General features: G+C 47.9%; 1 protein-coding gene across 14 annotated transcripts in view; it reads left to right on the forward strand.

The window, feature by feature from the left end:
- The window catches only part of BTRC (beta-transducin repeat containing E3 ubiquitin protein ligase), a 144,340-nt gene that overhangs the window by 105,552 nt on the left and 13,315 nt on the right, over positions 1–25,473 (forward strand). For all 14 annotated transcript variants that reach the window (XM_090056459.1, XM_090056462.1, XM_090056464.1 and 11 more), the window contains 8 exons: positions 2,258–2,489; positions 9,604–9,790; positions 12,794–12,890; positions 14,202–14,339; positions 14,860–14,978; positions 19,219–19,468; positions 19,886–20,004; positions 24,886–24,996. In XM_090056459.1, the coding sequence (XP_089912585.1) occupies positions 2,258–2,489; positions 9,604–9,790; positions 12,794–12,890; positions 14,202–14,339; positions 14,860–14,978; positions 19,219–19,468; positions 19,886–20,004; positions 24,886–24,996 (1,253 nt within the window). The remainder of the gene's footprint in view (positions 1–2,257; positions 2,490–9,603; positions 9,791–12,793; positions 12,891–14,201; positions 14,340–14,859; positions 14,979–19,218; positions 19,469–19,885; positions 20,005–24,885; positions 24,997–25,473) is intronic.

Raw genomic sequence — 25,473 nt, forward strand, 5'->3', positions numbered from 1 at the left:
GATCCGTGTTGTTTAAGTGACCACTGAATGAGAGCGTTTGTAGCTCCGGCATCAGCCATTCCCCGTCTGCACTGCATCCTTACTGAATACTTCCAGAAACGTGCCCAGCATTTGAGGGGTTATAGGTCCGTTATGGGGGATGTGGGGCAGAAAAATAAAATGAATGCTGCTAATTGGCTTGCTTGAGCAACAAAACTTAGCAGTGATGGTCTGGTGTCCTTCTACTATGGTCTCAAGCAGTCAGAGATCATTAAAATCCTAATTCAGAACCAGAAAACACATTTTGTTAAAAAGACCCTCTGCTTTCTATGGCAGTTCTCCATCAAAAGGTCTGTCCAGCCATTTCTGCTAGAGATGCTGACAGTTAATGCAGGAACAGCACTCATGCTTTGTGCTTCAAGAATAAAATGTGGCAGCAAATGATGGACCTTTACGCAATCTTAAATATAGTATTTCCCCCCCCCCCCATTTGATAATGCAACATGTTAAATTACACCATTTTGGTGGGCTGGGAATGAGTGACTGGAGTCCACACCTGCAGGCTAGGATTGCTTGTGTTTTTAATCCCAAAGACCTTTTAGCAAATAACTTAACAGTCTGTGACATGAGACAATCCATACCTTTTTCTTCAGTAAGTAAATATATTGTAATGTCTGTGTAAAATAGGGGTGCTTTTTTAATTTACTAAAATATCCCTGATTGTGTTGACACTGGAGTGGCACACTGTGGTTTGGTAGTGTCGGAGTGGCGATGTAGCCATGATGATCCAGGAAGTTTGCAAGAGGGTACCCAGCCCAAGGAAAGGGAATTTATGCCCAAAAGCTAAAATCTCTCCCACCTCTGCCGTTAGTCCAATGAAGGATATCACTCACACAAATCCCTGCCCCTCGCATTGTCAATTGGCACATAAGGGAAACAGAAACAATATTCCATCATCAAATACTTACTTTATTTATTAGGACAGGTGCAATTTTGTTTTTACTTTATAAGGGTGATGTAGCTGTGACAGTCCAGAAATTATGGGAAAGGTAAGGATTTTTTGGGGTGAAGTTTTTTTTAGAGCACCTATGTAGTTGGGCTAAAGTTAGACATGCTTTTGAACATAAAGCATTCTTTATCTTCTTTCGATAATTCATAGTGGAGTAGCAAATGCAGTCCTGCGTCTTGTAAAAGAAAGGACCTGCTAGTGCAAACTGCCCTTAATGGCACTGTCTGCCAAATATTTGCTGGGATGCTGGGCAAGACCTCATGGTTGCAGCCAGAATGATCAAGTTTGCATATTAGCAGAATGAGCATTAACGAGGTTCTGTGGGATGTGGCATCTTTACAGTGTGCCTTTAAAACTAGTCTTGATGGAGTGTAAGCCTGTAGCATTTTATTTTTAGCTTATGCTTTTTTCAGTTGGGTAATAGGATCCTAAAAAAAGGATGGCCATTTCCTTTATTTAGCATTAAATAAAACTAGCTTGCTAATCAGTGTGGGAAAGCATAGGCTTCCCAGGTAATAGTTAATTTTGCCAGGGACAGAGGATGTACTTCTAGTGCAGCACTCCCACTTTTGTTCTCGTTAAATCATTGAAAAGCAAAACTTCACCTTCCTGCCGTTAAGCGATGGAATGAAGTGTCACTTTTGTCATGTCCCTAGAGCCCTTCTTCAAAATCAGACTGTGTTGAGCCCTTCTGGCAAGATTAATAGCAGAATCAAAAACTAAAACCTTTCTGCTGGCTTTGCGTGAAGTGTAGGCAAGCACCAAATGTTTGGGGCATTTTAACACATTTTGCCATATATACTGTCTACCCAAAACTATTGCTATGCAGTTTCCTCGTATCTATCTTGTGCATTTTCTATTAATTGTAGCAGTGGTCCATTGTAGCCCTGAAGCAAATACTTTAGAGGAGGAACAAAATATAAATGCAAGCTTCTGTGGTGCATTGAAGTAGCGGATAATGGTAAATTAGAAATCTGTCTGCACTTTGCTGGCTGGAAAATGTAAGTAAAATTTGTTTGTATTGAGCTGCCACTCTTGTTTTCCCATCCCATCATCGTCCTTTGTGTGCAGCTCCACCACGAACAGCTGTACTGTCCTCCAAGGGTTACAGGCATTCGTGCCCGCTTGCAGACTGACAGCAGCAAATGGGATATGCAGACTCAGCCAGCTTCACACGCAGGAATGTTTTTTCCTTCTGTTGTCTTCCAAAAAAAAGATGATGAAGTAGCCCAAGGTTCATTTCATGTGTTTCCTTCTTTCCTTTCCCAGACAAAACTTGCCAATGGCACTTCCAGTATGATTGTGCCCAAGCAAAGGAAGCTGTCCGCGAGCTATGAGAAGGAGAAGGAGCTCTGTGTCAAGTATTTTGAGCAGTGGTCTGAGTCCGACCAGGTGGAGTTTGTGGAGCATCTCATCTCGCAGATGTGTCATTACCAACATGGACATATCAACTCGTACCTCAAGCCCATGTTACAGAGGGACTTCATCACAGCGCTGCCAGGTATTCTTGCCTGACTGGGGGAAGGACTCTCCATCTTGTCTTTGAAAGAGCTGTGGCATTTGGCTTGCTTTGATACTGGGCCTTCCCGGCTGGCGAATTTTCTCCTGGGAGATGTTTTGCAAAGCAAGTGGCAGGTCCTTGAGTGAAAGGCTCTGTAGGAGTGCAAAGCAGTAGTAATATTTCATTCAGTACTTCTCCCGCTGTGATTGAAATACGCTGTAGATCTTGGCTGTATGTCAAGGGCGTACATCACAAGGAACAGAGCACGTGGCTGGGCTTCTGATGCATGTCTGAATAACAAAACTTTTAAACATTTGACCTGCCCCTTATCTTTGGTTTCTCTTGGAGCTTTTCTTTTCCATTCAGAATAGACCCTTCACTAATAATCTTTTCCTGTAGCTACTGATTGAAGTCTATGAGTTGCCCCTAGAGAAGAAAATATAGCTGAATAATAAGTGGAAGTGTTTATCTATCGATATTTTGCACCTCTCTCTGTATTGCCTTTCATCTGTAGATTTTGATAACAGTTTTCGAATACCTGAAGGGTGACTGCAGAGGGGATGGAAATGGGTTTCTCTTTGGCCATAGGGGACAGTGGAAGTCTTAATTTATCTATATTTTGCACCTCTGTATTGCCTTTTATCTGAATATTTAGATAACAGTTTTCAAATACCTGAAGGGTGATTACAGAGAGGATGGAGTTGGGTTTCTTGTTAACCATAGGGAATAGGACTAGGAGCAATGACCTAAAGCTGCAGCAGGGGCAATTGAGGTGGGACATTTGGAGGAACCATCTGACTTTGAGGGCAGTCAAGCACTGGAACAGGCTGCCTGGAGAAGTTGTGGGATCTCCATCCTTGGAAACTTTCAAAAGCAGGTTAGACGCTTGCCTGGGATGTTTTATAGTTTCTAGGGTCGGAAGGGACCTGAGCAGATCATCAAGTCCGACCCCCTGCCATGGCAGGAAAGAGTACTGGGGTCAAACGACCGCAGCAATGTGATTGTCAAGCCTTGTCTTAAAGCCCCTCAGGGTAGGAGCCAGCACCACTTCTCTTGGAAGTTGGTTCCAGATCCTAGCCGCCCTGACCGTGAAGTCGCGCCTCCTGATGTCTAGTCTGAATCTCCCCTCTGCCAGCTTGTGACCATTATTTCTGGTCACTCCTGGCAGTGCTCGGGGGGACAGGGACTCCCCAATGCCTGCTGGTCCCCTCTGACTAGTTTGTAACAGGCCACTAGATCCCCTAGTTTAGGCAGGGATGAACCTGCTGTGAGCAGGGGCTGCACTAAATGAACTTGTAAGGCCCTTTCCAGCCCTACTTGCCTATGATCCGAAGAGGTATTGACCTTTATTTGTGGTCAGGTACTGTGTTGAATGGGGGTCACTGAAGTAGCTAGCAGGATGAAAGCACTGTACAGACAGGTGTATCACCGCCCCTGCGAGAGGTACAGGTTTTGTCATATGAGGACTCTGAGAAGCTGACAGATAAGTGACCTGCTTGAGTTTGTGACAGGACCTTATCCAGAACTCACGAGTTCCTGGCTTTCAGCCCCACTCTCAGTCTGTTGAATCACGCCTTTAGAGGAGGCAGCAATTTGCAATTGCAGTTGTTTGGTTTCGGGGGCTTTGGTGGACTGGCAGGGTGCTACAGCCTTTGTCTCTGGACTCCTAGAGAGTGGTTACGTTGCACGTGACCTGCTAGGGTGCCACAACTGAGAGAGCCATGTTAGCACATCACTCAGCTCCGTCTTTTTAGCCTTAATGAGAAGCAGGGTAGATTAACCCAGCCAGAGTGTCATACAAACCCAGCTGTTTTATTTCAGGTACCCAGGCTAGCTGGGATATCTCTACACTACTTTGCACTAGGTAGACGTGCCCTTAGTTGGAGGAAAAGATCATTTGGAAGAATTCCTCTCATGCTGTGTTTGTCCAGGGAAGAGCCACTTGGGCCTTTGTTGCTTCTTAACCCCAAACGTTTGACTTCTTCCAAATGGATTTGTCAACATGAGATGATAATGGAAAAATGTGGTTTTAATTGCACTTCATACAAAGAATAAAAGCATCGTGGGAGCCTTGCTATGAAGTTAAATATGTAAACTCTCTGGATTTTATAATCTCATTGTGCCCAGTAATCAAATGGCTATTGTAGACTTGGAAGGCAAAAAAAGCATCTCGGTAGCATCTCAGTTCTTGTAAGCACTTGCACTGCATTAGTTTGTAGAATAACAGAAAATGAGGGTGGAAAGAGACCTCAGGAGGTCACATCTAGTCCAACCCCCTGCTCAAAGCAAGACCAGCCCCAACTGCATCATCCCAGCCAAGGCTTTGTCTACCCAGGTCTTAAACACCCCCAGGGATGGAGATAGTTTCATAGTTGGTCAGGTTGGAAGGGACCTGAGCAGATCATCAAGTCCGACCCGCTGCCATGGCAAGAAAGAGTACTGGGGTCAAACGACCCCAGCAAGATGATTGTCCAGCCTTGTCTTAAAGCCCCCCAGGGTAGAAGCCAGCACCACTTCACTTGGAAGTTAGTCCCAGATCCTAGCCGCCCTGACTGAAGTCGCGCCTCCTGATGTCTAGCCTGAATCTGCCCTCTGCCAGCTTGTGACCATTATTCCTGGTCACTCCTGGCGGTGCTCAGGGGAACAGGGACTCCCCCAATGCCTGCTGGTCCCCCCCAACTAGTTTGTAACAGGCCACTAGATCCCCCTCAGCCTTCTCTTGTGGAGGCTGAACAGGTTCAGGTCCCATCGCGTCTCCTCGTAGGGCCTGCCCTGCTGTCCCGATCATGCGAGCGGCCTCTTCTGGACCCTCTCCATGCTGTCCACACCCCTCCTGAAGTGCGGCGCCCAGAACTGGACGCGGTACTCCAGCTGCGGCCTGACCAGTGCCGCATAGAGGGGGAGGGTCACCTCCCTGGACCTGCTCGAGATGCATCTGTGGATGCAGGACAAGGTGCGGTTGGCCTTCCTGACCGCGTCCCCACACTGCCGGCCCGTGTTCATCTTGGCATCAGTGATGACCCCCAGATCCTTTTCCGCCTCTGTGCTGACAAGAGGGGAGTTCCCCAGCCTGTAGGTATGGTGCTGGCTCTTCCTCCCCAGGTGCAGCACCTTGCACTTGTTGGTGTTGAAACCCTTCCTGTTCTCATCCGCCCACCCCTGTAACCTGTCTAGGGCCGATTGCAGCCTATTCCTCCCTTCCAGCGTGCCCACATCCCCCCACATCTTAGTGTCATCAGCAAATTTGAACAGGGTGTTTTTTACCCCCTCGCCCAAGTTGCTGATGAAGATGTTGAACAGTGCGGGCCCGAGGACCGAGCCCTGGGGGACCCCACTGCCCACGTCCCTCCGGGTCGAACATGACCCGTCCACCACCGCTCTCCACGTGCGGCCCTCCCGCCAGTTAGTGACCCATCTGATTGTGTGGGCGTCCACACCACAGCCCCCAGTTTCTTAATGAGAACAGGGTGAGAGACGGTGCCGAAGGTCTTCTGAAAGTCCCGAAAGACGATGTCCACTGCTCCCCCTGCGTCTGAGGATTTAGTGACCTGGTCGTAGAAGGCCCCCAGGTTGGTCTGACAGGACCTGCCGCTAATGAACCCGTGTTGGTTGCCAGGTTGCCACCCGAGATGCCACATCCTCTCTGGGTAGCCTCTTCCAATGCATTACTACCCAGCTAGTGAGAGGTTTTAGTAGATTAGCAGTGGACCAAGTAGCACTAGAACCTGTAGAAGTTTTCGATTACCTAAAATTAGGGAGCAGTGAGCAACTTCTCCATTGTTATAGCTGCAGTACAGTTCCTGCTTGAAGCATAAGGTTTTCAGTCTTTTCTCAGGCCTGTTCCATCAAACAAAGGCTTCTTCACCTCCTAGTTCACGCACAAAGCTCATTGCAGCTACCTTTTTCTAGAAAAACCTGGGCCACTAGCCGAAGTAGCTTCAGAGGGATTTAAAAATGTCTCTGTAACCCACTACTCATCCATGTTCTTTACTGCACACCTTCCTACCTTTTAGCAGGAAGGAAGCACCTTTCTGTAGCTGAATGGCATTTTGGCAGACAAGGTTCTTTGGGTAAAGGTGATATATTCGACAACTCACATAGTTGGTCTAATAAAAGGTATCACCTTTGCCCAAAGAACCTTGTCTGCCTGTGTCTTTGGACCAACACAGCTATAACCTGCGCCCTTGTGAATGACATTTAAGCATTTAAGCAACTGTTAGGGGGCTGTGCATTTAAATAATCCCTATGCATCCATTTGCATGTTGGCAAAGTGCACATGGCCTTAAGGTGGGAAGCGAGCGGCAAAGAATTGAACAGATGTCAGGTCTCTTTAGAGGCGCAGGAGCAGACAAGCCACCTCAGGGGCAGGCAAGGGTTTCCCAGAAGGAGAGAGGAAAGTGGGGATCTAGGAGGCTGCCTGGGAAGGAAGTTGGTTCATCTCTGGGCAGCTCACAAGAACGGTGATCACTTTTGTCTCTGAACAGTTGGTAACCGCTTTCACAAATCCCAGGAAATGCTCTGGAGAGGAAAGAAAATGTGTTAACCTGGAATCATGGCTGTGTCGGGTCATCTGAAATAAACCGAAGCTCACATGCTGCATAGCTTCTTCTGAAACAGAAATGTTAAAATGCTTAGAAATTAAATTCCTGTTCCACTTCCAATCTCTCTCAGCTCACCATCCAAAAAACCCCCCACGTACCACTGATACCCTGAAAGAGTTCAGATTCCTGTGCAATTCAAACCTCCTTATCTCTGTCCCTGAAGTCCTGACCCAAAAACCTAAAATCTCTGGGAGCACTTATATAATTCATATACAGTACATGCATTTCTCTCACAAGGGTCTGATGTCTGAAATAAGTGAGAGGTGTTGTTTGAACTCAAGGAAAAAACCCACTTCTTTGCCAAGGGCTTTATTAAACCAGCGCTAAAATGAAAGATAAGTGACTATGGCACCGTGAGACATTAATTGCATTTACCGTGAATTTATCAGATGATTTGGTAAAAGACATTTTTTGTCTTTGAAGCTCTGCTGCTGATGCTCTAAAATGGGTTATGCCCTTTTTTTGGAAACAAGAATTAGCCAATTCAATTTGTAACCATGCTGCTTGCTAAAAACAGAGTTTACTCGCTGTAAGACCACTTCTGTGCTCCTTTCTCCTTTTCCTCAAGCCAAATTCCAGCAAATCTCAGACTCCTCCACAGGGGTGGGCATGGGACAAGCACCATGCGGTGCGCTTGAATACGTCTCCCATCTCACTGGAGACTTCAGGCCATGGGAGTGCAGCCCCAATTCGCCTTTCATCCCTGGAAAGGAGTCTACCTAAGGAGGGTTGTGATGTGCTGGTAGAAGTGACCAGAGTTGGGGGAGATTGTCCATTCTGCATCGCTCTGTTGATTAAATAGAGGACTGCAGCCCCCAGTCCAGTTTCTTTTACAAACACTTCCTTTGAAGTTTTGTGTAAAAGCTGTAAGTGTATTTAAAATTGTATGGTCATGAGACTTTGCCCCTCCATAGACAAGAGATGGTGGGCCTCTTTCTCCTTCTGGCATCTGGTGCCCCTGTTTGCCCGTCCCTCAAGTGCTCGGCACTAGAGAATCAGGCACAGCCTGCTGTCCAGTTGTTTCTCTGCAAACGGCTGTGTTTTAAAGCTATTTCAAAGTTGAGGATGTTCAGAAAAGGGGCGAAAGAAGACAGAGCAAGCCAGGCTTCAGGATCTCGTTTTCACGCATGAGGAGCTGATTGGGAGATTCTTAACAAGCAAAGAGAAGAGCACACCATGTCTCCTGGAGTCGGATCAGAATCAGCTGATGTGCGCCTCTCTCCATCTGCAGAAGGAGAGGCATGTGACTCAGCCCATCAAAATGCATTTACTGTTTCCTCCTCCTCCAGCATTGCTAACAAGCGGAGCTCTGTCTTTGAGGCTGGTCTTTTAAGAGTAAGAAAAGAAGTATTTGATCCCACACTGGATGTGTGAGGACTTTCACTATGGAGCAGATGGAAGTTGCATGTCATGCCAATCTGCTATGCTTGGTCTTTTCTCGGGCAGAGCTCAATGCCTGGGGGATGGCAGGTTCTCTTAACTGTGGTCTCCGTAAAGGCTCTGAAATGTGACCTGCGAGGAGAAACAACCTTCTGATGGTGGCCGTCTCACTTGTGAATTAGGACAGCGGCCAAGAGCAGCTTTATTAGTGCAACATCCTGTTTTGTAGATGCCTTATTCCTCTGAGGTCTTTCTGCCGATTAGGCTTGAGTGGGTGGTGGTGAATTTTGAACTCATCCGGTTTAAGCAGTACAAGCTGAGCCCCCTTCCCCCCAGGCTGTATTTCAGCCTTATCCTGTTATATATCTGTCAGGTCCAGCATCCGTTCATTTTTCAGGTATCCAGGTTGCAGCCGTATCGGTCCTTTCATTTTTCACTCACTTGTCTTGCATTTTGCTCCAGTGTTGTTGAAACACAAAGCAACTCTTCTGGTTTTCACGTTAGGAAATAATTGCAAATTATACCGTTTGGGTACATGTCTTTCTCCACCCACAGAAATAAATGATACCGGCAAACCTGCTTCACTCCCTTCAGTCTCTCTCTCCTTCACTATATCTCCCCCCGTGCATCTGCATATCTTTCCCTCCCCCATGTCTAAAAGTACCACTACCCTTCAGGGTACACATTGGGAATATATATTTTTTTTCTTTATTACGTTTAAAAGCTACTTCTTTAGCAAAAACAGCTTTTGAGCCGTTGGAACACAAGAACAGCTGTAGCAGCGAGATGAGAAATGGTCCTAATATAGAGATATTTTGGGGGCTGCATCGCTGAGTTGGAAATGCCATCCGTAGAATCTCCCCCTAGTGCTAACCCATAGAAATAGATTGGAATGACTTCTTGGATTCTTTATTATTTTTAATGTCTTGTTGTGTTTTATCCAAAAGAAGTTGGGAGAACGTGTTTGCTTCTGAACTTAGCAGCTAATACCCTCCCGTACCTTTTGTCCAGGGTGGCATACAGAAGGCTAGATAGACAACGGTAGGGAAGACCGTACATCTTCGTGGCATGCAAGGAGGGTCTGCCCAAAGACTAATACCCTCATTCTTTTTTTTTTTTTCCCCCTTTTCCAGCTCGGGGATTGGATCACATCGCCGAGAACATCCTGTCGTACCTGGATGCCAAATCGTTATGTGCCGCTGAGCTGGTGTGTAAGGAGTGGTACCGAGTGACATCCGACGGCATGCTGTGGAAGAAGCTTATCGAGCGAATGGTCAGGACGGACTCGCTATGGAGGGGGCTGGCGGAGAGGAGAGGATGGTGAGGGACCTGCCGCTGCAGCTCTTCCTTACCCATCTAGGGCAGCAGGCGCTGTGTCTTTAGTGCCGCATTCGGACTCGGTCACTAGCACCCTGAAGTGTAACACTGGCTTCCAGTCTGCCATTCGGTTACAGAAAACTCAAAGGTTGGGGAGAATGGGCTTTGGGGGTGGGGACTCTGCAACCCATTTTGGCCATTTTCCCCTTCCCCATTTTGTTGGCACTGCAGCGCGGCAGTGGTAAGCAGGGTAGACTCCGGTGCCCAGCCTTCATCCCTTTTTTGTATTAAGAGTCTGTCTCTGCCTAAGAGGAGCACTAAACAAGTCAGCAGTTCAGAGCAGAAAAGCATTTTTCAGGGCGGGCGCTGGGACGCGTGTGGCGTGAATTAGTATTTCCTGATAGGTCTGTTTGTTTTCCTCAGCACATTTTCGCTATTAGATATCCGTTTAATTCTCAAACTGGAAGCCAAGGGTAGGTACCGCGGAGGATAGGGGACTTTGGAAATGCAGATAGATTAGTTAATAATCAGCTGGAATAGCCTTAGCCGAATGTGGGTCTTGCTCAAGTTTGAAACTGCTCTGCTAACATTTCATTAGAACTTTCCCTCTCTGGGGTAAGCCCTTTAATACATAATTTTCTTTTCCAAGGGTGTCCCTAGGATGTTGGCAGCAAGAAAGCTGGGTATGAATATTTCATAAACAAGATAAAAGTGACAGCTCAGGCATTTTAGTTGCTATTAAAAAGAAAAAGATACAAAGTTGCAAGCCGAAGCTCTTATGCGTTTTGAAGTTAATTTTGTTATATTGTTTGCCTCCGATTATAAAGATGAGTAAATCATGCTTATGAAATGTCCTTTAGAAACAAACATTATGTAGATCTGCTTCCAGTCACGTTGTAGCGATCGGGAGCGCAGCCCTCGCCCCCGCGGCTGTTAGCTGCAAACGCCGGGGGGAGACTCTGGAGAAATCCTGCTTCCGTCTCCAGATCTATATTGCTGCCTCCATTGCTGGTCACATCGATAGTGGATGTGTCCAAAAGTCAATTATAAAATCCAGCTTTTTATCCTGAAGCCCAGCCAGCCACACTCATGCTGCTTCCCCGAGGTGGTATGGTTACCTGGATGTTGTTTAACTCGGCTTCTGGAGTGATGGAGATCCCAAGGCGCGGACTCCCATCGAGAATACCCTCTGACTGGCTGCAAAGGGCTCTCCCCAGGCATAGTGGAATGATGGAGAAAGGCTAGCAAGCAATATCCAATTTAATTGGGTCTCTGTCATATAGAGCTTTATAGCTTGTAATCAGTGCTATGAATGGCACAGGGAAGTGAATAGGTGGACAGTTCAGAATGATAGATGACTGGTGTTATTTGCTCATAGCTTCTCACTTAGCTTCAGTGCATGGGCCGCTGGATTTCTGCACTTGCTTCCTGGTGCCTGTTGCAGGAGAACCCAAACCCTGCCCCACAGACGTTGACCGCAGTGACAGCTTGCTAGGAAGCAGCACAGCCATATGGATTGGCCTATGTTTTTATAGAAAAGCATATTATTTATTTTTCAAAAAAAAAATTCAGGCACAGTTCACGTCTGTCCAGATAGCTGAACACAGTATGCTGCCGGAGTCTGCCAGTCATCACCACCTGCAGGTGACAGAGTGCCTGTTATCCTCCACTCATAATACAGAACTCACCCGGGAGACTGGAAAGACCAAGCAATTCTTTGGCTGATCCACAAACAATTAATTCCACGCGAAGGCCGTCATAGGGGTGACTGTCACCTTCCAGATCATGATGCAGGCTTTCTCCCCACCCTAGAGCACTTGCACTTCACAGGAGCTTTCAGTATCCCCTAGTAAGTCTATGAAGCACGTCGTTCTCCTGAATGCCATGCCAGCCTCAGCCTGCTGTGAATGGGACCCACGAGCACAACTACCTACTTGCACACATGTGCACATTCAAGGGCTTGAGAACTGAGACACTTTTTTTGTTTGTTTGTTTAAATCCCTGAAAATTCCCAGGCAGAAGCCAATTCAGCCTCAAAACTTGCTTGAAATTAATTTGCCCGTGGCATTGAAATAGGCCATCCTCCTTGTGAGCCCATCAGTTGCTTGTACGGGGCTGGATTTTCTGTCAGCGCATCTAAGGGACAAGCCCTCAACTTGGTTTCAAGGTGTAGCGAGCGGAAGGGCCAGGAAAGAGATGCACGTGGAGGTTTGGAACAATTAATTACACTGTAATGGAGCAATGGAGGGAGGAGCAGAGAGCTGGCCCAGCATAAACTCCATGCCTCTGATGCCAGGATTACACTCAGAGGCATTTGTGCCTATCTCCACTTTGCAAGGCATGTTGCCAGGCAAAGCAGCAGTTAGTACGCCCATGGTGGGGTTTACTAGCTTCCACACCATGTTTGGTGGCTTCTTAACTTCAGGATGAGGAATTAAAGTTTTTTACACAGCGGGAAGTGATTGCCGTTTACGGGATTTTTTTGTAGCAAAAATCTAGCTTGGGATCTGTGTATTCCAAATCGGGGTTGAAACGAGGACGGGAGCCACTGATGAAACGGTGCTTTCCCAGAATCGAGTAGCGGCAGTAAAACGTCCACGAACCAAAGCAGATGTCAGTCCTGCCAAAGTAGCTTTCAGCAGGTGACAGCATGGCGGTCCCTCGGCTTTTTTAGTTTTCTTCCCTCATGGACTTTATTTTAAAGGCCACATGCTATACGTAACCAAGCTGGGGCTATATGAGCCACTGTCGCCTTCCTCTTAGGTGAAAGCAACTCCTGCCGTATATCTACAACACATCCCCTCTTCCTTTAGTGCCTGCTAGTGTCTGTTTAGGAATCTGCTGGTACTTGCCATCATGCTTGGGTCAGATGGTACCTGAGCTGAACAAGCCAAATCCAAGTGCTAATATGTCCCCTGTGCTGACAAACAGCTCCAGACCCACTTCTGTAAAATACCTTAGAAACCTTTGCCCAAACCTGCTGCAACCATGTTCCTTCTCTTCCAGGGGACAGTATCTATTTAAAAACAAGCCTCCCGATGGCAATGCCCCACCCAACTCCTTCTATAGAGCACTTTATCCCAAAATTATACAGGACATAGAGGTAAGAAACACAGCTTTATTTTGTGGTGGGCTTTTATTAAGCTTTCTGATTTTGTGTTAACAATCCCTGCATCCTCAAATCAATGTTAAATGTTGGTTGTGCTATGCACATGATGTGTGCAGAACCCCTGAGATCAGGGGCTCTTGGAAAACATTTTGTGCTGCCTGCCTTCCTCCTCCATGTGAATCAAGCTATTCTGTCAGACATGTTAATGCTGAATCTGCCCACACTTGTGATGCCCTAGCAGCAGCTGGGCAGAGTTTGTGGCTTTTTTTTGGTTTGGTTCCATAGCTTTTAACCCAGGGCAGAACTTATGAGACCTTAGTAAGTTGACAGAGGCCTTGTGCAGGCATTCAGTCTCTCCTGGGAGAGCCATTGCCCTCCCAGGAGAAACCAGGAGTGTCCAGATATTCTGGCTTCTTCTCCCAGAGTAAAAATGGCTGCTCCAGGAGTAAAATAACCTGGGAACAACCAGGGTTAAGTCACTCCCAGGAGAGTTTCTCCTGGGAGAGCGAGTGTCTGTGCATGCCATGAGTTGAATCTGGGAAAAAATGCACTGTTGGAGACAGCAGTCCACAGGGCTTGTAGTGAACAGCATCAAACACATAGCACTGGTGCCCTAGATATAGTTATGTGCAAGGTACCAACTCCTGTGTGTGCTTGGCTCAGGTGCAAGAGGTGCTCAGGTGCTAGGGCAGCGATTCTCAACCAGACATGCAAATATGATTCACAAGATAAACCCAGTGATTTCAAATAAGAATCCATAGCATTAAAAAAAAATGCTGCCCTGCTGGGGTCTTCCTGAGTTCCTTGCAGCAGAAAAATTGCTGTATTATTTTTTCAGCTTTAAAAAATGAGTGAAAACTAAGAGCTGGCATTTTCCGAGAGGTGCCTCAAGTCTAAGGAGGGCTGCTTTATGTCTAACGAGGGGTGCTTTAAGCTGAACAAGGTTGAGAGCTCTGTGCTAGAGTGATTGGGATCTGCTCCATTACACAGTGGCTTTTGTTCTTCAGAGTCCAAAATGATCCACCGGATCCAGAGACATTAGAAACCTCTCATCCACTTTTCCAGGGAGCAATACAAGCCCTTTTGCTGCAGCTTACTTTCCAGCGCTTTGTGCCATGCTAAGCAGCCATAGCCAGAACTCTGCCACCATTGCTGCTCCCCTGGGGAGATTGCAATGTAGTCTAATGGCCCTTTCTGGAGGGAGATGTTTAAAAGGAAGTATTTTCTCTAATTAAAAAAAAACAAAACAAAAAAACGGCTCCACGATTTATTATCGCTGTTTTTCTTCTCTCATCCCCAACCCAGACGATCGAGTCCAACTGGCGGTGCGGAAGGCACAGTTTACAGAGAATCCACTGTCGGAGCGAAACCAGTAAAGGGGTTTATTGTTTACAGTACGACGATCAGAAGATAGTCAGTGGCCTCCGTGACAATACCATCAAGGTGAGCTTTCCCTGGGGCAGCAGTGCTGGGGCAGGTACAGCCCGCTTCGGGAATAAGGCTTGTGTCCTCATTCCAGTAAAGAAGGGAGCAGCTGCCCAGAAACTTCCTTAGACAGCTTTCCACCCTGGGTATGCTTTTCTTTGGTGCTGGTAGATAAACCTCCCTCCAGAAACGTGCATCAATCTAACTTATCTGGCAAGAAATTCTCTGCCTCCTTCCAGAATGGACTTTACTGGCAGTATTATTGGTCCTCCAGTAATTACAGGCTACCCTTGTTCCCTGATGAGAAGGGTAAAGCCTGTATTCATATTAAAACCAGAGATATTAAGAGTGTTTTATCTCTCACCAAAGCGCCTGTGGAATACAAAGTGCGTTCCTTGCCACTAAGGAAGTTCTGCCTGCAATATGGGTAAAACACTCGGTAATAAAAAAACAAAAGAGCCAGCCCAGCAACATGCGTCGTTTACCCAGTGATGAAAATCTTACTTAACAAGCTGTTTGTGAACATTGGCTGTCCTAGATCTGGGATAAGAATACGCTGGAATGCAAGCGCATCCTGACTGGACACACGGGTTCTGTGCTGTGCCTGCAGTATGACGAGCGGGTGATCATTACCGGCTCCTCTGACTCGACCGTCAGGTACGTGCTTCTGCATTTGACCCTCGCAGTCCCACTTCATCTGACACTGAAAAGGTTTCAATTAAACATGCTCCATTTGGCCATTTTGAGGATGTGGTTTGCAAACCTTTCCACCTGAGAGTGCCTGGGTCATGTAACAGCCAGTGTCCCCTCGAGCTGTCACAGCTATCAAGGGGAAATGGTTAGTTCAGGAAGGGCTAGGGGTTTCTAAGATGGGCTAGAGCGACCGCTCTGTGTTTGACTAACATTCTGTTTAAAAACAGTGGCTGAAATTTTCCAAGCAATACAGAGGGTTTCATCATTCATCGTCTCTTAATTTTAGCAGAAGATTTGTAGCCAGGCTGCCAGAATTACCCAGATAATTCTCTCAACCCAATGTCCTCCTCACTGTGTCTGCATGACCTTGGTCATTGTGTCCCCACCAAGGCCAGACTGATGCATCAAAAGCTGTTCTCCAGATGTGAAAGTTGCTAGTCCTAGGTCAGGAGGCCAGTGTCCATAGCTGTAACCATTTCACTTAAGGAAATTAAGGACTGTGCCGTGGAAATGCCTGTATGTTTGGTTATTAGGGACTCAGTGTATTAAGCTAGCATGGGACCCCATCTCCCCGTGGCAGGGGAAGAGGGAAGGGTGCCTTGGTTAGGGGATTGGGGTTCTCTCTACTGGTAGGTCTCTGCTCTACCCTGAGTCTGAGCCTTTCCGGCAACAGTTGCATCTGGGTTCCTGTTCGCATGGCTGCAGCCTGCTGAGAGCTGTCACCCAAGCTCATTTTGAAATCATAGTGAGAAGCCAATAACTCTGCAATCCAGCTCTCGCCCATGGTGTTACACAATCTCATGGCTCTGGGAGGTCTGTCAGTTCCTGCCATGCGTACGAGACCACAATTTATGCCGCGTGTCTCCAGGAGATCTGGCTGTAGAAATGAATCAGCACGGAGACGGGGCAGGACTGCACTGTGCTAAACACTGACTCGCAAAGGAAAAGGCTGAACTGGGTGAAAAGCAGTTGTCAGTCTCCAGGCCATAGCTAGCAGGCCAAATTGGAGGCTGGCTACTTGCCCAGAGTACTTCATTTCCCTTTGTATCTATAAATATGTCCCTGGACCCCCCGAGGCACGTTGCAGAGAACTCTTTAGTCTTGATGAGGAGGAGGAGGAGGAAGGCTCAGTCCAGTTCTGCCAGTTGGATGTATGGACAGACTCTTATCCCTCCTGTCTCCGGTTTCAGGGACCCCCTTGTCCAGACACATCACTCCACCTCCCTCCCCCGCTCTGTTTGGCAGCCCCATCTGCACACTGCTGATTTTCTAATGGCTCAGCTCTTTTGTCTACAGCCCTCGCTCCTCTGCATACTGCAGGCAGAAGTCTCTGCGCTTTCCACCAGCCGTCCATTTTAAGCCTGGTGTCTTTCTGCATAGCCTGCAACTTCATGATGGCCACGTAATTGTTTATGCAAAAAGATAGCTTACCTCCTCTCTCTGTCCTGGCTGTTGTAGCGGTGATCTGATCCACCGGTCCATACGCCAGTATTAGATTCTTCCCGGCATTTGTGACTGATGCCTGAGATTCATACCCAGAGCCCCATTGCCTAGATGCTGGCCCCTGTGCTCTGTGACCTGCAATAAAAAATAAGCTATTTGCATCCAGGAAGAAAGGCACGTACACACAGTCAGGCACCCCAGGGCTACCACAGAAAGCTTCACGCTTTCCAGTAGCTGGTTAAAAGGCCCCCATGATAGGCTCTTGCCGCCCCTCCTTCAGCTGCTGCTCAGCTCTGCTGCTTCTCACTGCTTCCAGGGGCCTTTGGGAGTCGCACCCCAAAGCAGTTGCTTCCTTTAATGGAGTGGAGAAGCTGAGGCCACGTCCATGCCACTGCTGATGCCACATCCACTTGTTCCCACCCAGCACATGCCAAACTCTGAAAGAGGGGCAGTGTGGCAGCTCAAAGCAGCATGCAGCCAGAAGCACAGCCAAGCCGGGGGGGCCTGGGAGCAGTTCTGGTGCTCAGAGCCACTCTGCACTAGCTGCATTTCTTCCTTTCCAGGATTTGACTTGCACATGGGCAGGTCGTGCAGCAGTCCTGGCAGGGCCTGGAGATGATGTAGGTTTGGCCTGGAGGACCGGGGGTACAGGGATGAGCGAATGCAAATTTGGCACAGGCAGGAAATCATGGGTGAAAGGAAGGGAGGAGAGGTGAGGAAGGGCACAGAAAGAGTCTAAGGCAAGTGTTCCTTGCTTCCCTGGCGCTGGTGGGTAAGAGGGTGGAACAGTGCTCTGGGGTTGTTTCATTAGGTTAGGATAGGAGTGCTCAGCCTCCAGCCTGTGGGCCAAATCCAGCTGGCAGAGCCATAGCATCTGGCCCACGGAGCTCCCCACAGGTTGGGAAATTTGGCAGTGGGGGAGCTGCCGCAGTTAATACTGCCACTCCTTTCCACTGCCAAATTACCAACCGCATGCAGCCAGGTTGGGCCAGGTCAAGCCCTCTTCTACCACATGACTGGATCAGGTCCAGGGTGCCTACCTACCCCCTCCATGTGGCCCGATGGGGCCCCACCGCACCTGCCCCAGGTGCCAGATCAGGACCATCAGCCAGATCCAGCCTGCAGACAAACCAAGCACTGCCCATCCATCCCACTAGGGAAAAAGGTTGGACCCCAGTGTGTTAGGGCATGCTTTGGGAGCAGCGGGCATGTTTTGTGACTGCATGCTTATAACACAAGTGTCTGAAGGATAGCGTGGTAGGTGCTGCAGACAGGCATGCAAGCAGAGTGGGGTTTGCCGGGGTGGGACCATAGAGATGTACTTTGGGCTTAAAAGAATGGGCAGGATGAAGGTGCGACTGCAAGATTGATGGTGCATCTTATTTTTCCGTAGCGTTTCCAGAGGTAAGCAGAGGCAGAGGAAGCACATTTTGGCCTCTGGTGGAGTCGACCTCGTTGCTGGACTCTGCTGCTGTTTAAATGTCCCTTGGGAGGAGCGACTTCACTTTTTGGCATGGGTAGAGCAGGTTTTGTCCCTGTGGAAGGCACCAAATGGCAGGTGCCTCTCTGCTTTTTCAAAGCAGGCTGGCTCTGAGGCAGTAAGGGTGCTCCAGTGGGTCCAGCAAGGGTGAACAGCTGTCGGCAGGCAGTCTTCAAGCGGCCCCCAAGACACCGAGTCAGCCCAGCTCTGCGGACGAGCACACAAAGCAGAAGGGGCAACGAGACTGGAGCATACAACATAACCATTTGGGTTGCACAAAGACTTTTCTCCCCTCCCTGACATCCCTGCCGGTTTTAATTGCAAGCTTTGTTAAGGGAGGAGGGACTCAATTTCCAGAATCTCTTGGTATTTGATGATGCAGCCGTTATGCCGCTGGAGTTTAGCGTAGCTGGGGCTCAGGGCATGATAGCGCCACAGGAAACCTCTGTAAAGAAATTTGCCTTGAGGTGAGCTTGGCAAACAGGATGCAGCAAAGAAACATTGTCATTTTTTTTCACATTAAAGTGCACCACACAAATCCTAGGAGCTGCTTCCACTGAGCAGGTACCTGGATTTTTTTTTTTTTTTAACTACAAATGATCCTTGGAGTGTAATAGACTATTCGTATTCACAGCAAATTAACTGGGAAAACTCTGTGCACCATCCACACGCATTCCAGGAATATAGTTGTCTAAGTACAGATATGTGCAAGGTAAATGCTCTGCTTCCATTAGGACCTGATTCAACCTCGTTATATCGCTCTTGACAGGCCCTTTTGGATTCGTTCAGAACACAAAAGCATGGTCTGAACTTCTCCTGCTGTCTTAAAACTATCTGTCTTGTTGACAGTCCCAGCAGAGAGAGACCAAAGATTAAAAGGCCACTTCAAGTGATCTTGCCTCTACCCTGCAGGTCAAGGAAAAGATGCCTAGATGAGATGTGCGCTGCAGGCTTTGATAACAGGGAGCTTCAGTCTCCAGGGCTGTCAATCTGGTACCTTCATCAGCACTAAATTCACTTAATTATACAATGCTTTATTCCAGCTGGGTTGTTTTATGGCACTAACTGCATTGCAGGTTTTTGGCTGCCGGACTCCTTGAACGTATTGGTAATCAACAGGTTTATCGAATAAGTCTCCCCATAATATATTCAGTAGATTCTCAGTGTAGCTCAAGTTAAATGCTTGTAATGCAGCCAGAGATAGTCTCTCTCTTGCATTCTGCTGAAAAACCTACCGTGTTCTTCCCTCCACCCCAACCTCTCACATGACTGTGAATCCAGGGTATGGGATGTCAATACAGGCGAGATGCTGAACACACTGATTCACCACTGCGAAGCAGTGCTGCACCTGCGCTTCAACAACGGCATGATGGTGACGTGCTCCAAAGACCGGTCCATCGCCGTCTGGGATATGGCGTCTCCAACAGACATTACCCTGAGAAGGGTCCTGGTCGGACACAGGGCCGCCGTCAATGTAGTGGACTTCGACGACAAGTATATTGTATCAGCGTCGGGTGATAGGACTATAAAGGTGAGAAGTGACAAAGGCTTTTTATTATTAACCAAGAGTAATGAGCGGATCCCCCAGAATATACAACTGGGATGTTAAAGCTTAGGAAAAATCCAGTTCATAAAGTGAGGCTCGGGTTGAGAGTGCTGAGACTAAGGGACTAGCTTTGATAAAATTCAGTGTAAAAAAAAAAAACAAAAAAACCCTCTCTTAAAAGGGACCTAAACTATTAAGTGTTGAAGCCCATAGCCAAATGTCATTGGAAAGGCAATTTTCTCTCTGTTAACAATAACATCTTGAATTTGACTGTGACCCCAGCATCATAGCTTTGAACCTGGTGGATGTACTCATTTCCCACACAGCAGGTACCTGCTTCTGTTAGTTACCTCTTAATAATTAGTCCCTGTGTGGGTTTCCTTCCCCCGCTCCCCATCACAGGTCTGGAACACGAGTACCTGCGAATTTGTGCGCACCTTAAATGGACACAAACGAGGCATCGCGTGCCTGCAGTACAGAGACCGGCTAGTGGTGAGCGGCTCCTCCGATAACACCATCAGGTAAGGCAGGCTCCCGGCGCAGCACTCTGCACACGGTCGTCTCAGTTCACGCCAAGGTCACTGTCTTAATTCCCTTGGTACCTGCAGACATTAGCTAACCAGAATGGGCTGTGCCAGCATCTCCTAAAATTGTGCTGCCTCTGATGCTGAATGCTATGAACTACTGAAGAGGGATATTGCAAAGCCTTTATTCTGCATTGTCTTTAATCCTCAGCATCTCAGGGGCGCAATCCTAATCAACGAGTCGGGTTACTCAGGCAGTTTTGGTGTGCGAAGAGCTGGCAAGTATCACTTCCTGCGCTGTCCTCTTGTGATACTTTAATTGGGCTGTGTGTCTAGTTAAAGGGTCAGATTTGCAATAAGAGGCGTTTAATCCTCCGCTGAAATCCTCCTGAGCTCTCGCCAAACTCCTCTTGTGGTACTTGGCATCTCATAAGTTTGGAACAGCTGGTGAAGAGCATGATGTTCACTTTGCTCCCTCTTGCACTTTTCGGGCTGCCCTAATAGCAGGCTCAGATGTAACCCTTTTCATGCCAAGAGCTGGGATTGTCTCGATCCATTGTGCAGCTGCCGGTAGGGGAATGTACCTGCTGATAAGGGGCTGTTGAGCAAACTGGAACAGGAACCTAAATTATGCTAAGTGGTCAGATTATGCAGTTGAAAGCCAGGGCTTTCCCCATCTTAACTTCCACCTGCTGCTTTATAGGCGGACTTTTCCCCTGCAGGTGAAACTTGGAAACAAAACCGATCTGCTTCCAGTCCTCTCATCACTGCTGTGTACTGACGCTGCCGTGTGCCAGAGCACCTTCCCCCACTACAGCCTGCTTTTCCCCTCCGTGAACCCTGCAAGGAAGTGATGCTTCTCTGCATGACATCACAGAGTGATCCAGCCCAGGCCCGCCAGCCAAATTCTGCTGTCTGTCAGCTTGACGGCATGACTGAGTGAAAGGGAACAGCTGGGCTGAGGGAGCACCATCTCCCTGTTTCTTTGAGAGAGCCAAGTGGGAGGTTATTAAGTTGCATTGTTCCTATTAAATGACCTTACATATGGCGAGGAGACTTTGCACTTGGCATTAGGAAAAACTGTTCTCTTTGTGCGGTGCCATGAAATTCAGCTCCAGAAAGTAATTGGAATAGGGAACAGTTAAATATTACAGCACTTAGAAAACTACCTAAAATACCACTTGTAATGCTAAGTGAAAATACATTTCCATACAGTAATAAACCTAGAGGAATACAATTACTTTTAGGCTTACACTGAATGCAACCCCTAGTCAACAGAGAGATTATGCTAGGCTTTCACTGAGGTTGGCAGTGAATCTTCACCAAACCCACATTGGGTCCACCTGAAGGCATGGCATGAGGTTTACCTGTTCCTTTACCCTGTAGTTCTTCCTCAAACATTGGCTGAGGGTGGGCATCTATGGGAGGGTGGTAAAAGGACAGGTGACAGTCTTCTCTGCTGTGAGTGGAGGGCTTGGTATTTAGTTTCTACAAATCCAAGTCAAAAGAGTGCCCAAAATATCAAGGAAATTAGGGTTTAATGCAGCCCTCTGGAAAACAGTGATTGGGTTGAGTATTCAGGGGTGATCTTCAGTAGTTGCAAATCAGCCCAACTCCTCTCCCCTCACCATAAGTGGACAAATTTATACCTACTAAATAACCAGCCCATCAAGCTTAACTAAGGAATTTAACCCTCCCCCCCACCCAATCTCAATATAATCTTAATAACTGAGCCTCTAAGGTCAGAGTGTTTTGTTGCTCCAGGCAAGCTGTGAAAAGGAAAGCAGGGCTGGGCATTCAGACCAAGAAAATGAGAAGAGTATGCACCAAGTTAGAAGAAGTAAAGGGATCCAGACCATTGCAGCAGCATCAATTTTTAGAGCATCATAGAATCACAGAAAATGAGGTCTGGGCAGGACCTCAGGAGGTTGCATCTAGTCCAGTGCCCTGCTCAAAGCAGGACCAGCCCCAACTGCATCATCCCAGACAAGGCTTTGTGTACCCAGGTCTTAAACACCTCCGAGGATGCAGACTGCACCACCTCTCTGGGTGACCTGTTCCAGTGGTTTACTACCCTCCTAGTGAGAACATTTTTCTTAATATCCAGCCTCAACTTCCTTGCTGCAGCCTGAGCCCATTGCTCCTTGTCCTGTCGTCTGCCCCCACTGAGAACAGCCCAGCTCCATCCCTGTTGCAGCCCCCCTGCAGGGAGGTGAAGGCTGCTATTCTATCCCCCTCGGTCTTCTCTTCTGCAGACTCAGCCCAGTTCCCTCAGCCTCTGCTCACAAGTCATGTGCCCCAGCCCCACAACCATTTTTGTTGCCCTCCGCTGGCCTCTCTCCAACGTGTCCACATCCTTTCTGTCGTGGGGGCCCACAGCTGGACACAGGACTCCAGTTGTGGCCTCCCCAGTGCCGAATAGAGGGGAAGAATCACTGCCCTCAGTTGGCTGGCAATTCGCCTACTGATGCAGCCCAGGATGCCGGTCGCCTTCTTGGCACCCAGGGCACACTGCTGGGTTCTGTTCAGCTTCTTGTCCCCTGTCCCCCCAGGTCCTTTTCTGCAGAGCTGCTGCCCAGCCCAGGATTGTTCCCTCCTCAGTGCAGGACCTTACACTTGTCCTTGTTGAACCTCATGAGATTTCTTTTGTCCCACTCGTCCAACATATCTAGGTCACTCTGAATCCTAGCCCTACCCTCCAGTGTATCTACTCCCCCCAGTTTGGTGTCATCTGCAAACGTGCTGAGGGTGCACTCTGTGCCACCTTCCAAATCAGTGATGAAGATACTGAACAAAACCAGCCCCAGTACCAACCCCTGGGGCGATCCACTTGATACCGGCTGCCAGCTAGGCATAAAGCCATTGACTACTACCCCAAGGACAAAGGGTCTCTCTTTCAAGCTTCTGCCAGAGTTCTTGTGTTAAAGTGGTCTCTGACTTTCACATTGATCTACCTGCCAGTTTTCTTCAAACCTCATGCTTCCCAAGCTCTTGCGTGAGCAATCATTTCAGTAGACCCCCCATCCAGCACACATTTCTGTCTGTGAGTCACTAGAAGGGGACAGTTACTCAAAGGACAACTAACATTTACTGACCCCACGATACCCATGGCTCTTCAAGGTGCGCTATCCATATATATTCCGTGAATCAGCTTCCTTCCTCTTGCTCCCAGAAAGCCTGTCAGGATCCAGGTGGAGCAAAACAGGATCCAGGTGGAGCAAAAAGGGTTGTAGCAGGTTGTAGCCAAACGGTACTGCAAGTAACAAAGGTGGAAGACTGTAGCAAGTTGTAGCAAAACCGGATCCAGTTGTAGCAACGTAAGTTCCTGTGCCCTTTAAATCCTCAGCGGTGGGGTATAGGAGGGCATAGCCCCCTTGTATGCTGTTGTTCATGAAGATTTCCATCTCTCACACGTAGCGTGCCTGCAGACCAGAAGTGGGAGATATAGGGATAGCGAGTGCCAAAGAACCAGTTTTCGTTGCAGTAACTGCTTTTTATCTCGAGTTAAGCTGACAAAAATGGATTTATTGCAAGAGGCAAGGATTTTTTTTGTGGGTGATATCTTTTTTTGTTCTGAACAATCTGCATAGTAGGTTACCTTTTAGTGGATCAACTATGCACTGTATGTTATCCAACTGCATAAAAGATATCACTCACAAAAATCCTTGCCTCTTGCACGTATCTGGGACCATCACAGCCACACATCACCCTAACGCTACCACAAATAGAGTTATTGCAGCTTCTCCAATACTTCTAAGGGGCCTCTTAACTTAACAGCCATGTGAAAGGTGCTTCTATTTTAAATTAGTCTCCCAAAATAAAAATCCTCCTTCAGGAAGTCCTGACCTCTCTTATTTTTCCATATGGTATTGGGTGAGGCCAGTACTTGGAAAGCTGCATCTAGTTCTGGGGGCAGCATTTTAAAAAGGACTGTGAAATATTGCATATGGTTTAGCGAAGACCTGTAAAAATGTTTGGAGCAGAAAACATGCATAGGAGTAAGAGACTGGAGGAGCTCCATCTGTTTAGCTTTGCAAACAGATTAAGAGTTGGCTTGATTGTAACATATGAGTATCTTCATGGAGAGAATCAAAAGTCTCTGTGGCTCTTGTTATGCTTCTCACCACTAGATTAATGTCTGGAGGTTTTAAAGACACATTCAGCTTAAAAATATGACAGAGTTTTTTTCCCTGTGGAGGTGATCAGATCATTGGAACAAATGATCAGATTTTGGGGGGGATTTTCCCTCCCTTGATGTCTTTAGTTCAATAGTGGGGGCATTTCCAAACATACTTGAGTCAGGCACAAGTTATTGGGCTCAATGCAGGGGGAACCTAGTGAAACTCTTTGGCTTGTATCACATAGGAGGTAAGATTAGATGATCTAATGGGCCGGTCTGGTCTTAAAATATTTACATTGCTGAATCGTTTCCTGAGCAGCTCTAGGCACTAAGAGAGCACAGCTCACCTTGGTGGGGAGCGTCCTGCCACGCTGAGCTCTTCTCAGGTGGCAGGCGTCCCTTGGAGGATGGATGTGCTTTGTAGCAGGGGAGCTTTTTACCCCTCACCAGAGCTGCCATGTGATATAGCAGGGTGGGAAGCAGTGTTGACCATATAGGGTCCCAGCTTTGCCTTTTGCTGAGTCCTGTGACTTCCTTCTGCCTTAGCAGAAGGTGACATAATGGGGTCACCTCTGAAAACCACATTGCAACTGAGCTGCAAAAGGTGGAGAGTTGTGAGGGTCCTAAATCCAGTTAGTACCTTCCATGTGGGTTTTGTTATCTTTGTCTCCTAGGAGCCATTGACCAATAAAAGACCAAACACTTCCACGAAATAAGTCGATCTTCAGATGATCTCTCTGCTGCTGCTTCTCTTGCAGGTTGTGGGATATCGAGTGTGGGGCGTGCTTACGAGTCCTGGAAGGCCACGAGGAGCTGGTGAGATGCATACGCTTCGATAACAAGAGGATAGTCAGCGGAGCATACGATGGGTGAGGCGGCTGGACTGCACCTCTGAACCTCCATCCCTGTCTTCTCCCTGCCCCATTACCTCCAATGGGACATTAGGCTCCTTTGTCTGTCCTGCCATTCTTCTGGCTGATGCATGCAAAGCATGTTAGGCTTTAGACCTGTGGGCCAGATCTGGCCTACAGTGTCATGTCATCCAGCCTAACTGTACCACTCTCCTGCCTCCAAATTTCCGAACCTGTGGGATCCCCAAGCCCTATCTGCTGGATTAAGTGCCCAAGCCCGGACTACAGGGCTGGGCAAGGGTAGTTCTGGGCCCCACAGCCCACTCCCCGTGCACGGAGGGTATCAGAAAGATGTCAGGTCCAGGGGGCCTAATCCCAATGGGAGGAGGCACTGCCAGGGCCCAATCCTGGCACACAAGGCAAGAAGGGGGCACTGTCAGGCCCCAGGACCCGATCCTGGCATGCAAGTCTCTATCGGGTGTGGAAACCAGCCCT

This window comes from Crocodylus siamensis, chromosome 7 (genome assembly GCF_052110815.1).
Source record: "Crocodylus siamensis isolate JL-2025a chromosome 7, ASM5211081v1, whole genome shotgun sequence".
In the NCBI taxonomy this organism is placed as follows: domain Eukaryota; kingdom Metazoa; phylum Chordata; order Crocodylia; family Crocodylidae; genus Crocodylus; species Crocodylus siamensis.